The sequence below is a fragment of the Gymnogyps californianus genome, chromosome 8 (genome assembly GCF_018139145.2).
Source record: "Gymnogyps californianus isolate 813 chromosome 8, ASM1813914v2, whole genome shotgun sequence".
Taxonomy (NCBI): Eukaryota; Metazoa; Chordata; class Aves; order Accipitriformes; family Cathartidae; genus Gymnogyps; species Gymnogyps californianus.
The window spans coordinates 12077064-12092769 of NC_059478.1; the positions used below are offsets into that span (position 1 = coordinate 12077064).

The 15706-nt window shown below is 35.2% G+C and overlaps 1 protein-coding gene across 2 annotated transcripts in view; it reads right to left on the reverse strand.

The window, feature by feature from the left end:
• The window catches only part of KIF14 (kinesin family member 14), a 30340-nt gene extending 15937 nt beyond the window's left edge, over positions 1 to 14403 (reverse strand). For both annotated transcript variants that reach the window (XM_050901314.1, XM_050901316.1), the window contains exons 1-16: positions 13241 to 14403; positions 12600 to 12854; positions 11032 to 11119; positions 8744 to 8842; positions 7102 to 7154; positions 6720 to 6750; positions 6255 to 6362; positions 5013 to 5129; positions 4259 to 4377; positions 3773 to 3945; positions 3277 to 3424; positions 3109 to 3172; positions 2705 to 2889; positions 1843 to 1945; positions 1454 to 1614; positions 462 to 609 (exon numbers count right to left, since the gene is read on the reverse strand). In XM_050901314.1, coding sequence (XP_050757271.1) covers positions 462 to 609; positions 1454 to 1614; positions 1843 to 1945; positions 2705 to 2889; positions 3109 to 3172; positions 3277 to 3424; positions 3773 to 3945; positions 4259 to 4377; positions 5013 to 5129; positions 6255 to 6362; positions 6720 to 6750; positions 7102 to 7154; positions 8744 to 8842; positions 11032 to 11119; positions 12600 to 12854; positions 13241 to 14352 — 2964 coding nt within the window. In that variant the 5' untranslated portion in view covers positions 14353 to 14403. The remainder of the gene's footprint in view (positions 1 to 461; positions 610 to 1453; positions 1615 to 1842; positions 1946 to 2704; positions 2890 to 3108; positions 3173 to 3276; positions 3425 to 3772; positions 3946 to 4258; positions 4378 to 5012; positions 5130 to 6254; positions 6363 to 6719; positions 6751 to 7101; positions 7155 to 8743; positions 8843 to 11031; positions 11120 to 12599; positions 12855 to 13240) is intronic.
• Positions 14404 to 15706: the final 1303 nt, after the last annotated feature.

The following is a 15706-nucleotide window of genomic DNA, read 5'->3' on the forward strand; positions in this document are numbered from 1 at the left end:
TTTACCATGAGGTACTATTCTATGTTGACTTATGCATATTGTAAAAGTATTGAAAAGACTAACAATGAAGTAGCATGCAAACTTGGAAGAAAAAAAAGCCTTATTAACTAAAATACTGTAGTAACTTAAAAGTCTCATAGCGTAAGTTAGATTTTGTAGGGATTTTTCTTCACATGCAAGTTACGGCCTCATCAATTTCACACTGGATTAACATTTTAGTTCCTGACTAGTTCTATAAAACAAAGTCGCTAGAATAATTCTGAAGAGGATACCTACTTTACATCTTTTTTGTTAGTAAGGCTGATTTTTTTTTAAAAAGAATAAGGCTTAGCATTCCCTAAGACACTGTTATAATACGCAAGACTAAACAAAAAAAACCCCACACCCACCCAACCAACCAAACAGAAACCCCATACTACAGCTTCTGTTTTATTTTATGTAATAATGCAATGGCAACTTACCACCTCTGCTTCCAGTGATTTTATTTTGCTTTCATAAGCTTCTTTTTGTGAGTTCAGTTCTTGCTGAACCATCTCTTTTGCAATTTGGACACTTTGCATCATTTCTTCCTTGGCTTTGAGTCGTGCCTCTTCAATTTCTGATTCAAGCCTACAAGTGGAAGCATCATACATTTAGAATACTGGCTTTAACCTCTTACAGGCTGCATAGAGAGTATAATATTTTCTTCTATTATGACAGGAGGCTCCAATTTTAACAGTAAAAATATGAGGGTTTGTTTTGGTTTTTTTAAAACAACTTTTATACTTTACCTAGATATTTTTGATTTCATAGGGAAAATGTAGACACTGGTAAAGATGGAAGACATTCCAGAATGTTAAAGTCTACTCATTTTCCATATTTATTTTATTACGCACCTTTCACAAAATTAAGAACTGTAATAGAAACTCACTAAATCACATTAAGATGCAGAAAAGTAAATTTTAAGTCAATGAGTCTTGTGGTTTAATAACTCCCAAGAACGAAGCAAGTACAAATAACACTTTACTGTCTCTCAAATTCTCCACCATCACAGAAGACCAAGGCTGTAACTTTGGGTTCTTCTCATTTTCTTAAGGCATTTGCTTTTCAGGCTTTAAATCTCTCTAAAACATCAAAAGTCAATTTCAGACTCATTATGTGCTCAGAGAGAAAGGTAACTGAAGAGATACAATGCTTTGAGGACCTCTGGAGCTCAGTGTTTCTTTAATAGTGGTCTACGTTCTTGACAATTAGACTAGATTAGGGTGATCTCCTCTTAGAGGTATACATTAATTTCAGCTAAGTCTGGGACTCCATTTCCATTATAAATGGAGTTAACAATAACCTTGCTATTTTCCAACTTTCCCTTATTGTGAAATAATTAATAATCTTAAGTTTCTTATTTCTTCAACTTATTGCACGGTTGCATTAAAAACTGAAATTATTTTTAGAACAAAGAAGATACAATACTTACTGTGTTCTCTGTGCAATAAGCAGCTCATTCTTTGCAAATTCAAAATCTTTTGGACCATCATGCAAAAACGTAGTCCCACAGGATGGCCTTTTAACTTTCTGAACTTCTACTGGATGATTAAACCTGAAATAATGGTCTCCCCCAAGGATCACTCGATCACCCTATTGGGAAGGGGGGGGGGGGGGGGGAGAAGTTTGTTCTATAACTTTTAGATTTATAAGCAAATTTACAGTGCTTAAAACATAACAGATGGGGCTAGAAATCAAAGAGGAAGAGAAATATTTACGGTTTCAGAGCCTTCTAAGAAAATCTGCAGCTGAAGTTGTAATATTAACAAAGCAAAAAAATCCACACATGCACGTATTACTATTACCAAATCGACTACTTACATGATGCAGAACTGTTGGCTCTAAAATGCATTTCCCATTTACGTATATCTTTGCTTCTCTCAGTGGAATAATACTCACTTTGCCAGCAGTATTTTTTATAACACTGAAAACAAGAAACATTTGCGATATCAGTAGCTCGTGTTAATTGCAAATTATGTTTCTTAGTAGACTAAAATTCGTGTTTTAGGATAGTGTCCTGTTATTGTTTTTCCAGATGTGGATTGTCTTCATACTATTTAGTTACAACATACATAATTTATATGTGACAACCTATATTTTGGAAGAGAATTGATATTTAAATCTAAGAAGAATCTACTGCTAAAAAATTACTACAATACCCTGTCATCTGTGCATGTCTTTGATAATGCTTAATTTCCCAACATACCCATATCTTTCATTTTTTTAGTAATTGATCAGTTAAGTTTCTTACAGCATTTTGTCTGGGATCAATTGCATGGAGTGCACTTTAAACAATATTTCTGCAATATGGCTAGGTTTTAAGTTTTAAGTTAGAACTGTCAAGGCATTTCATTTTTCCATTGAACTTAACCTAGAGTTATCACAGAGCATCATTTGATCAGGTCCTTCTCCAGCATTTCTGCACAAATAGAAAATTTTGCCACATGAATGAAATGAACAAAGAAATTAAACTACCTTGGTTAGCAGACTTCTAGAGGGAACAGAAGGAAGTTACCTTAATCATTGAACAGTACAAAAATTATCCCTAAATAGTATTTTACTTAGAATGGTTAGAAAACCATATTTTGTTACTGCCAGAAGGAAGAGTGACTCCAAAAGAAAGGGAATGGTGAAAACAAATATTTCCTGCTCTCACTTCAAGTATAAAAAGAACACTACATACCAATGGTCATCAGCAATTAGCACTCCGGAAAGCTGGATATCATGTTTCGAATTTGGTGTATACCTTCCAACTGTAGTTTCTCCTTCTTTGATCATATACAACAGCACCTCAGAAAGCTGAGGATCTTCATTGAGATTGACAAGGTTTGGTAAATGATTGTCCATTTTGAATGCAATTCCTGCTTTCTAGATTAAAAAAAAAAAAAAAAAAAGCTCTGCATAAAAAACCAATTTGCTTTATGCATTCAAATATCTATATTAAATTTTTCTAAGAAGTCACAGTAGTCTGTTAAAAGAATAGCATTAAGGAAACCAAATCTTACAACTACTCTAATTCTTCTGCAAGGCTTGCTGATATTATATTTTCTGTATTATCTCCTATAGAAAGTGAAAAAGAAAACGTACCTGCAATTCTTTTATATCTTCTAATTTCCTTTTCTCCGCTTGTTCAAATTTTTCTTTCCAGGCCCTTAATATATTGAGGGGAAAATAACACAACATATTAGAAGAAAAATTACAGCATATAAATTTTACCATTTCTATTTTAAAGTAAGACATTAACGACTGCCCAACCTTTGCATTTCTGCCATGTCCCTCTCCTGCTGGTGCAATTTTACCCTCAAAGATGTTATTTCCTGCAAATAACGTCTGTATTTTTCAGGATCAGTGTTCAGAGCACTTTTCTGAGCTGCCTTCAGTTTTTCAATTTCAGCTTTCAATTCTATATTAGACAAACCAGACACATAGTACACATAAAAAATGAAGACAAAATAGGGTTTAGACATTTCAGTACGATAATAGAAAATTCATCCTGTTATTTAGTTAAAAATTAAACACCTTTCCCCATTCCAGGTTCTCAAGTGTAGCCTAAGATATCATCTGAACTTGGGAAAAAAAAAAAGCTCACAAAAGAATAATATTAAAAGGAAGATATGCTAGGTTGTATTAGCCTAGTTGACAAGTGGTCAGTCAACACAATAGATTATTAGTAACAACAACTCTGATGGAGCAGTAAGTTAAACACACATGCAAATGAGAAACCCTCAAAGACTGCAGATGTCAACCTCACCTCTGATTAGCTTGGCATTCACATCTTCATTTACTTTAGCAATATTGATAATTGAACAAGCTTGTTTTGCATAGCGAAGAGTGCTGAGTGTTTCTTCTGTACTGCTGGCAGCTGGACTGACTGTGGCAATCATAGCAGTTTGTGAATTTCCACCAAGACTTTCCTTTAACAACCTTCATTTGACAGGAGAGAAGTCAATCCCCGGCCCCCACATTGAAAGAAAAATTAAGCTTCTCAATCTGAACAGATTAAATACAAGATACCTAGGGTCTTGCTACTTATTTGAGAGTGATTGTTAGTTACTTAAAATACAAACCAGGGTCCTGTTTGTTCTTTACCTGATGCAACAGGCTAATTTCTTCCCTCCATAGGTCATTTGAGAGAGAGGGAGGGAAAGAGGGGAAGTGATGCCTCCTGAATAGGAGAGGAATGCACAATCTCAGAATCCCTTTACTTCTGTATAAAAAAAATCTGAAGTATACATACCAAGTAAGGACAGATTCCCGGTAAGGAATGAAAGTTTTCTTTCCATTTCGAGATTGTTTAGAGAGTGCAGAAATAACCTTTCCAAGGGTTAACAGTGATTTATTGATACTCACACCCTCCTACACAAAGCAAAAATAAAAATAATTGTAATAGGGTTGTATTTTCTTGTATGATGTTATTGACTGTACTGTTGATTTAATTGTGCTTATTCAATGTATGGTACAGCTGTACCATATTAAATGTCACCACTGATTAAAAAACAACAATAAGATGTGAGAGTATCCTAGATGATCTTCATTTGGAAAGAACAGAGACCCTGGCTTTAAAATAAGCAGTGTTAAGAACCATCAAACTTATGAAGGCAGCTTGAAAGAAAGTCTCTTATTAGAAACTCTATTTACTTAAATCCCCCCAAAAAGGAGCAAGCCTCAACTCCATGCAATATCCGATTCATGACTTGGAAAGTCATGCGGACAGTTTTTCCTCATTCCTACTAAAGGATCACTAGGCCTGCATAGCCTGGGGAGTGCTGTCCTAAGCAGGATCTGGCCTGCCATACTGCACAGTCAAAACAGCTCCTTAGGGCCATCCACCCTCACTAGCAAAATGCTATGCAATACTTAAAACATAAGGGCTACATTTCCTTTTATAACTACAGTTCCTGCCCAAGAGTCCTGGTAGGTGAGGATGCTTTGGAGTTTAGGGGTATTCTTTGGAGTCAATCCTTTTCCACATATTTCCAATCTTGGTTTACCTTCAGCCTTTCTCCAGTGGTCTGAGCTGTTGAGCAGCATTCACTGCCAGCCAGATCAATTAGATTTATGTGACTGGTAAGGCTATGATCACATTGTTCTTCATTCACAAATTCGACCTGGAAAAAAGGGAGATGTTTGCATTTGAACCAGAATAAAAAGCCCGAGGACAAGCAGAAATCTACCAAGCTGTTCACTTTAAATACATAAAAGATTACACTTCTATTTACTTTTTGACAGGATACCTTCATGTGCATCCCTTGAAGTAGACTAAATTCAGACTTTTAACCATAGTATCAATTGTTTGCAGTTGAATAACTGTATAAGCATAAACTGCAAACACAACAGATTAGCGAACTATGGGTTTGGGTCTGAAGTTTGACTATTGCAGCTATTCAATAACCATGGAAATCAGTAAACTGTTACTGACTTAGACCAATGAAGATCAGCTAAGTAGTCAGTGGAAAAGTCTCAGGACTAGTTCTGATAGAGAAAATAAATAATCTAGTGGTGAGAACGGTGAGGGGAAGAAGGAGAAGATTAGGAAATTGGGCCAAAAAATTAAACCAACCAAGAACAACAAAAAAACCAAACCAACAAGTTATTTGTGAATGGAGAAAACTGACAGTCTGTAGACTTCTGAGGAGCTCTACCTATTTCACTTCTGTTTTCAGGCTCACCTCACTAAGTTAGGTTTTGTGTCTTACACATCTGTAAATCAGATGAGGAGTTGTAGTCCCTATATCCTGGAGACATATGGGTGAGAGAGGCATCCTGAAGCAAGGAAACATTTACTCAGTGAACCGTGTTGAAACTGAGCAGAAACTGCATCTCCTACCATTGTCCCAGCTCATCACCTGCAGGAACTTCGCACAGCTATCCACCTTGCATAGCCTAACCTTCTTAGAAGCTGAGATGGGTTGGCAGCAGTGTGAAATTAGGTCTGGCCTCAATTTGGATTCCAGTTACATCTCAAAACTCACACTCAGAAGCTTGGAACTGCTCCTAGATAGATCTGCCAGTCTAGACATATTTACATTGCTGCTATAAATATTTGTAGCACAGAGATATCAGAATCTACTCAAAGCATGTAAAATATAACGAGTTTTGCTGTATAGAAAGCCATGTTAAAATGCCCTGTGCTTTATTCATCTTCAAGTATATTTTCACAACAATTTTCTAGGCAGCACACAAAACAACTTTTTACTACCTGATTTGAACAGATATAAAACACCCAGCAATACCTTGGTTTGCGTCATGACAAGGGTGAAGACAGAATGAGATCTAGAGCTCTTGTCATTCATTACTGTTGCAGCTGTTGCTCTCTGCTTATTTCCTAGTTCAAGCCAACTCTGTAAGAGATAAAAGTCAGGATGTGAAACCAAAACCTACTTTGGGTAGTTAACTGAAGATTAAAATGTTTGCAAATAAAGTTCTTAACACAAATGATGACTCTATAAGGAGGAATTAAAATTTAAGTTTAAGAGATAACCATGTGAAGAAAGTGACACTTGCCTGTATGCATCTACTTACCTCCACTATATAGGACTAGTCTTCATTATCCTTTTACAAAATCAGCTGAAATATCATAGACTACTGGGCAGTCTGTAAAGCATTTTCTTCCCATCCATGGAATTTAGTTTTTAGCAGTGAAGGAAGGAGCAAGTAGAAATATTTGTATTCCCTTTTAGTAACCAAATAACTCTTACCTGGATATCAGAATAAGAACTGACAACATTCCTAAGGCGGGCAAAAAAGAAAAGTTTGGCTTCAGACTGTGTTCTTTCTAGTTTTCCCTGTTGCCTGAGTTCTGAAACATTTCCCCAATTACAGACAACATACAAATATACCGTGAAAGCTCCAGTTGTCTTTAGACTTCCACACACTTACTTCACTAAAGCAATACACTAAAGGAAACACATCAAGTCAAGCTAGACATGGGTATGCATTTTTGTAAGACTACATGATACTAAGATCTTGCCTAATTTACTGGTGAGTACACAAGCTTTCACAGAGCCTCAAGATAATAATTAGCACGCTCTTTCAGGATTGCACTGTACATCTATTAAAATGAGAACAGTTAAGACTTACACTGTCAGGCCTTCCACATATGGTCCTAACACTGGATGTTCTCTTACACGAAGCTGGTGAGAATAATTTTAAAAGAAAAATTATTAGGAGTGCATTAGTTAGACCTAGCACTCAGGAATATCTTAAAATTAAGAGAAAGTCTATCTACATCCCTAGTATAACGTTTATCATCAACAAAACTTAGCATGAATCCTCTAGAACAATATTTTCAGGAAAATACCTACAACTGAATTTTTCCAGCTGCCTGAGAAATCACAGCAGACTGCACCAGGCCATTGCTCACAGAGCTAACTGCAAGAATATGTATCTTATATAAGATAATTACATGGGGGGGGGGGGGAATCTTTTCTGCAACACAAATCTATTATTTTTCCAAGTTAAATAGCTCAAAATCACTGACAAAACTCAGATGAAAGCACTCCTACTATAAACAAGACAGTACAGTCTTTACTTCTATATAACTAGTCCACATAAGTCCCAAGTTTAGGATAAAGGACTTATTTCAACAGCAAGTTGAATGTAGTATATCTTCTTTATCATAAACTAATACTCATAGTTTACACACAAGTGGCCAGTATAGTGTTCAAGATGTCAAAGTACAGAAAGTACTTCTTTTTTTTTAAATAAATCAAACATGATAAATTCCTTCCCTACATCCCCTACTTAACACAAATTTCTTTAATTTATGGTTTTACATATTCTAACACACAAGCATTAAAAACTAGCTAAACTACTTTAACTAGTGATCCTTAACTAGTTAATCAGTCCACTGATCCCCACCCCACCCCCCCCCCCGGGCTTCTTGGGAAACAACCAACCAACCGGAAAAAAAAGGAACTTCCTGACAGCCCCATGGCTCTCAGCAGTAAGTAATTGAGGGCAAAGAATCTGAAAGATATTATCCATCTTGGTGGTAAGCTCTCATATGATAGTAGTTTTCTGTAGCTGGGCAATGTAAATACACAGAGTAAAAAGTGGGGAAAAATTCTCCCTTTGCAAATATTAACTTTTTTCATTAATATGCTATGGACCACAATTAGATACGTAGAGTCAGTGGCAAACAGGCATCCCAGTAGATAAACAATACACAGATATTTTCAGAAAGTGAATGGACATTTCAGTAGTGCTGAGAACTGAGGAGACTGATGGATCAAATACAATTAGGCAAATACTTCCCTCCTCCCCCCTCCCCCAAACACCACTGGAAGCCTCCTGACATTGTCATCCTTCCATTTTAGAACTCCATCTAAATTACAAGATTATAAATCAAATTATATTGCACAGAAGACTCTAAATATAATCTGGAGATTTAGATAAATAATATTCTAAGAGACTTTCGATAAAGGTTGATAAGATCATCTTCATTTTGCAGATAAGGAGAGATGTTAATAATTGAGAGATTCTACTGAATCGTTTTGTTTCTATTTCAGCAAGATTTTTTTCCTCAGCATTTCTGAAGTGCCAAGCATTTTGCTTGAAGTCATATAGTGAGATTTTTTTTTACTTGAATCCCATTATTCACAACAATCTGAGGTACTTAGATAACAAAACAATGATCACTTGTCATTTGTGCATTTTTGTTTACAGAACAGATGCCACTACTTTGAGATTATGCATATACTTGTTTCTGTGAGCAACTTACTGGTTGTTTCTTCTGTCCACTTTCAGCTTTAAAGACAAGCAAATCATGAATTTTCTCATTGTATACTTCAAAAAAGCTCATTTCAAGATGATACAAAATCTAATAAAATTAATAATAAAAGCATTATTAATACAGTCCACAAAACATTTTCATCATCCTTTGTTTCAAAAATTAACCTAGATTACCAGATCCTGCTATTCAATGTTACATGCATTTGTACTTAAGGGACTTTCCAAAGGAAATGATATCCTAAACCAGGGATCTGCTATTGCCAAGAATACAATTTATTAGAATTCCATCCACAGCCATTCCCAGATGATAGCTATCAAGCTGAAAAAAAAAGTATATACATCCACCTCAGAAGTTTCAGTGTCGGGTTTTTAGTACATGAAAACATCGTTTTGTTTGCACATGCACTAGCCTCATTCCCTTAGGGACTGCACTTCTACAGCATGACAAATGTAACAGAGAAGGCATGGATTGATGTTGTCAACATCCTGACATGGAACAGAATGACCTAATGGAAAGATAAACCTTGATTCTACCTACAGCAATTTTTAAAACAACAACAAATTTCCATGAAAACACATTTCCTTCCCCTGAAGGCACCCAGGTCTTTTTTCTTTCTTTTTTAAATAAAATGGAATTTTCTTGAAGAGACAAGGAAGATTGCAGCAAAAAAACTAAAACACTGAGGTCAGAAATAAAAGATCCAAGAAAATTGGCAGCAACAGAATCACTTATTCACAATGCATAAGCAAAGGAATAACAAACATATAAGCAGCTCTACATTTTTTAGAAGTTATACTCTCTAGCCAAACTCAGTAATACATAACCTTCTCTGATTTCTCACTGTCTATCAAATCTACTGTAGGATCAGAATATTATGTGTTCACTGGTATTAGGATTCAAAGTCAAGAATTCAAGCATAAAGCAATAAAGAAATTTGGAATAGTTAAAAATGGAAAAGTTTGCCTGCATAAGCTTAACTGAACGTTAAGGTCTACTGACCTGCGAGTCAGTCCTTATACACATGGACAAACATAACAGAGAAAAAGAATACAAAGAACAGCCTTTGTCACCAGCATGTTTTGCATTAGATATTCCTTATCCAAGAGATAGTATAAATATAAGCTTCTAATCCTTTTCACAATTTTAAGAGACATTCAGAGTTTCTAACCACAAATTATGATTTGTGTTATTACTACAGAAAGCTTTAGGTGCACAATTCAAATCCCAGGCTCTGTACTGTAGTCAAGCTGGTTCCTCAAAAGTGGTTCTGTACCAGAAATTCAGTCCTATTGAATTTAGCCTTAACAGCAGTCAGACAGAAAAATAAATATACTTGAAGAATTCCCACAAGCCAACCCCTGCATACCTGCATTCTCAGTTTGGGTCTCTTCTTCTTAAGACATAAAATGAGTAGTTTTAAAAGTTTTTTTAAGAGTTTAAGTTAATTGTGTCTCCAGTTATGATTCTCTAAATTTACCATTACTACACCAATTAATTGGGGCAGAAACAGAATGTAACCCTTCATTAAAACACTCCGGAAAGGATTACCACTTTGTTGTTTTTAAACCCATATACCATAGGTGTAGGACAGGAATTCAAATCAAAATACATTGTGATCAGATGAAACATTCCCACCTCCTCTCAGAAGGCCACTCTTTCATATAGAGTTATGTACGAATAAAGATCTATTCTCAAAACAGAGAAGGAAACAAAACATTATTTACAATGAAAATTTTTAAGTGTTAAAAAAAAAAATAATCCAGGTTGGGGTAGTTGTTTTTTTTTTTTTAATTTCAGCAAGAATACCAAGCTAGAATACTAGAATTAGAATACTATTAAAGCGTATTTTGCTTTGATATGTGACAATGTTTAAAGATAAAGTAATATTTTTTGAGTTCTATTTTATATGCCTCCACTGAAAGTATGGAACCCACTAGGATTTCTTTTACCCTTCCTTACATAAATCTTACCTTGTAAGACACGCTATATAGAGGAAAGAATCCTAGTCTGGTGACACATCAAAAATAACATGCCCATATTTCTTTTTTACATTAGTGTCATTAAGGAAGCAAAACAATGTCGATTTTGACTATTTAGGGAAACCTGTTAATCCGAGCTGCTAGCAGAAATAAGATTTGAATCAGCAAAAGAATACAGGCATTAATAAATGGATCAGCACTAAGGTATAAAATGAAAGAATGAAACAGGTATCAAAATACTGAAACACATCAGTTCCCTCATAATTCAATGTAAGGTCAATAGCATAAGCATACCACCTGTTGCTTGTCCATTTGTGCTATTTGAGTGAAAAGATCTTCACAAAGTCTTGGAATTATTCCTCTGTCTTCATCAAAGCCCATCATCCTGTAGTTACAAAAAAACTGTTAGTTCAGTTTTGTAACTCTCTATAGTTAGTTTTAATATTAATTGTATAGCTCTAAAGTTGAAATGCCATATGCTTCTAAGTTATAGAAGTAATAAGCAACAGAAATAAACCTGATTTAAGTTGGTGCTTGTTTGAGCAGGGAGTTGGACAAGACAATGTCCAGAGGTCTTTTCTAATTAATCCATTGAGTTGGGTTGAAAACCTAAGTAAAACAAAAATCCTACAGCAACTGAAGAGTAAGTTGTACTATAAACAGCAAACCTATAGATGTTTGATATCCTAACATGCAGGCATTTTATATTCTCTCCACGCTGCCAGTGTAGTAACCTAAGCCCCTCTCCACCTCTGGCATGGTTTTTTCTGTCTAGTTCTGCCACTGCAGAACACCAGTTTACTGGACTAATTCAGCTACAGTCTAGAGATGCACACAACTGCACAACATAGCTGACAGCAGAAATTTGTTGTGTACACTTGATCTGAGGACACAGTTATTACTGATAGTAATTTCAGCCGTGCTTAAAATACAAAGGGGTGAAGATAAGTAATTGTTTACCTGAAGGTGGAGGAAAAGAAAACACACAAAACAACAAACAAACAACAAACCTACAAATAGGATAACAATTGCAATAGTGAGCATATCTTTCTTTTAGGGCAAGGTAAATGAACATTATAAGTAGAAATTGAGTTCCCACTTATACACAGGTAGGATTTTCCTTTTTAAGTTCTATATCTATTATAAATTTAATAGAAACATTAAAATTGTGATAAATGGAACAGAAACATTTCTGGTCCTCAACTACATATACAGAAGTCTATAGTACCTCATGGGAATTATAAAGCTCATAGAACTGATTTTAACAGATACAGGCTTGGAAACAAAACAGTTCACTAGGCATTCTATTGAAAAATATACACAAGGTATATAAAATTGGCTATAAACCCTCAATGTTACTTGTCTGGGATTATTTTGTGTAAAGATTAGATTTCAAATAAGCAGTGCCACAAACATCTGGATTTTTTTTCTATTTTAAGTTCTGAAACAGTCAGGACCATAATTAGAATGATCTTCTAAAGGTCTTGTCCAAAAAACATATATACTTTAGAACATGTCACTTCATGCACAAAATAACAAACAATGGTGAAAAATAGCACTGGGAGAGTCTGAGAAGCTCTCAGCATTAATAAAGGTTTTTTCTTCACTAAAATCTCAGGAAAGAGCTTTTATTTTCTTCACTAGAAGCAGAAAGAGGTCAGTGTCAGATACATAAAAATATTCTACAGTTAACTTTGTCTTAATTATTATAAGTATTGTTTTAATTATTTGTTTTAAAATATGCAAAAACGTTTCAACACTATTCAATAACTATGAAATCTAGTCCACACAATCTCTTTCCATGACTTTACATTGCATAACAATTGGCTCCTACAGAATTTTAACAATTATTATTAGGAACTTACGTGTATGATTTTCCAGAACCAGTCTGCCCATAAGCAAAAAGACAAGTGTTATATCCCTCAAAAGCTCTTTCTAGGAGTGGCACTGCCAAAGTTTTATAAATGATCGCTTGGCTTGCAAAATTAGGATGACACTTGTCAAAAGACCAGAAAGAGAAGTCATAACTGAAGCTGTAAACTTGGTTTGTGGCTGGATTTCGTACAGCTGTCTCTGAACCACTCATGGAGATTACAGGGAGTGAGTTTTCATTTTTCTCTCTGAATGGAAGGAGGGAAAAGAAGTAAAAAAAATTAAAAAGCATAAGCTACATGCTTTAAGGTAGTCATTTCAATCAATTTCCTTATGGAAAATAAAAAGTTCGGTAATCATTGTTAAAAAAACCCTGTTGGATGAACATACAAAGTATTCAAGCTCAAAATACTTCAGCTAATGAATATGTAAAAAATAGCCCCAAATGCCTATAAAGTGAATTCAACCTCTTAATAAAATCTTTAGCTGATATTTCATGCAACATCAAGATAATTTCAAAGTATGTATTATATCTTTATTGGGTCAATGATTAAACAATTCAAAAAATACAAAGCAGGACACCATACGCTATAAAAGCTGCTATTAGCATCAGAAGTAAGTCCAGGATACAAACCTGTTACTGAAAGGCCGTACACGCACAGCTACAATCACTTTGCTGTTTTCCACTTTGAAAACATCTTTCTCAGTGCTATTGCTCTCCGCTAGAGTTTCTGTCTTGTCTTTTGTTTTTGAACTTCTACTCACAGAAGGAGAGCTGGAGACACTAGTTTTCTTTTTGGCTAAAATTTGAAGATGAGGTGTTCGTTTATTTGAAGCGCACAGAGATGGCTGATCCTGAGAAGTGCTGTTCTTTGGTGTAAGCTTAAATCCTTCTGTTGAACCTTTTGTTGGTGTCCTTGGTCTTTCCAAACTGTTATGTTTTATAATCAAATGTTGTAATCTTTGCTCTCCAGCTAGCTTTTTTATATTGCCTTTTTCATTCAGTTGTTCTCCTGATATACTATTAATATATTTTGAGGTAACTAATTGTTCTGATTTAGGAACTTCATTTTGAAATTTTGTGTCAGCAGCACTTGTCCTATATTTTAAACGTGTGCAGCTATCATTTTCACACAGACCATCAACAAAGCCAAAGGAATCCTTGCTGTTCAGGTTACACTGCAACTTTGTACTTGACTGACCCTCAGCTAACTTAAAGTTTGGTTTAACATCATGGGTATCATCATTATTATTTGGTGGAAGTGCAATCTTGTAATTTCTTTGTGCAGCAGAGTCATTATTTTCTATTCCAGGCACAGTATTCTGATTAATTTTACTCTTCCCTATGGAGCCAGTCCTCACACGCCTCTGCAGAATAAGTCTTTTCTCCATTTGTGTATTTTCCATGCCCTGTGTTGTGTTTGTATGCAATTGTTCACTACTGGACACTGATTTTTTGCTTTCACCAGTTCTCCTCTGGAGTGTTAATCTGCCTTCAGGTTTAAATGTAGTTGATGTGTCGCCCACTTTTTTACAGGCTGAAATCACGTAGGTCCTGTTTACTTCCTCAGTCTTATTCTGAGAACATGAAAGCAGACTATCCTTTCCTTCTCCTGACACCTGTGATTTCAGTTGCTGCCCAGACACTTTGCTTCTGGTAAAGGTCTTCTGTGAAGAAGTCTTCTGCAAAGTGGTAGTACATTGTGCCTCAGAGGGGCTTCTTGCAGGGACTGTGTAAATAGGCATTTTGTCTTCCAGCAAGTTAACATTAGGTTTTTAATAAGTACAACACCTTTCCTAAAAGATTATTTCTAGTTGCTTCTTCTTAAGGAATCTGAGGAGACAAAGCACAAATTTTTCATGATGCTCATGTCCAGTGCGAGTTACGTTTCAGTGCATGAGGAGCTCTTTAAATATACTGCAGTAAACACATGTTCCCAAACATTAATAACAATTAGTATCCTGTTTCACCTCCAGTACTTAAAAAAAAAAAAAGAGCCATTCTTTGATATTTGAATGACTGCTTCCACCAGTAACAGGCTATCTGATTCCATTTATTGAGTTCTATGATTTGTTTCAGAAAGTAAACCAAACATCATGAAGAAACACCAGTTGGTACAAAGAACAATCTAACCATTTAGCAACAAAGATCACCATGGACATTTCTTCCAAATGATCCACCATGATCCCCAAAGAAAGGGAATTCAAGATCGTGCCTCCATTCACACACAACTATTTATGCTCTTACTATTTCACAGCTAACAGACTCCAATAGAACAAAATTATTAACATTGAATAGGAAATCTGTGAACACACAAAGCAGATTTTTTTCAGGATTTTGATATATAATATAAAACCCACTATCAGAATAGGGCAGGTAATAAAGATGACTATTACAATACCTTTGGACATTATTTTAGTTCACTATAGTACATACATGCATATCAAAAAGATACCTAGCCTAGGGGACAGAAGAAAAACTGTAAAATGTGTTCCACATCCTTTCTACATGTAAACATTTAGAAAGCTGTATATATCCAATCTGTATAGAAAAGTATGCTTTCACTGTTGCATATGCATCATAGTTATCAGGTTGTTACAGGTTTGACATCACTACCCACTAAGGACTTGCCAGCTGCAATTAATTTGCTATTAAAAGTCAAAAAAATTCACCTGCCTTAGATCCTTCAAAAATTGCATATATCATTAACAAAAGAAGCAGATGGTCAGGGGAAAAAAAGGAAAGCAAGACGAGAGCAAGTGATGTAGATGCAACCATTTAACCATTGCTCCAACAGAAATTTCTTTTAATGCTACACTTTTAAGTTATAGCTTTTGGAGCACTCTCAGAATTTATGCGATTACATCCACTTCTACATGTGTCACGACTGCACAAAGTTTTCATAGCTCAAAAGTTGTGAGGAAAGTTGCAAGAATTTCAAACTAGACTGTATTCATTGCTCAATATAGTTTGATGCAGGAAACTACTTATGTTACATAACTTGTAAAATACACATTTTGTGGGTCCATCTAGTAGTCAGTAAACTAAGACTCATAGTTGTAAGCCATGAATTGCTTTAGTGTTTTCTGAAAAGTCCAT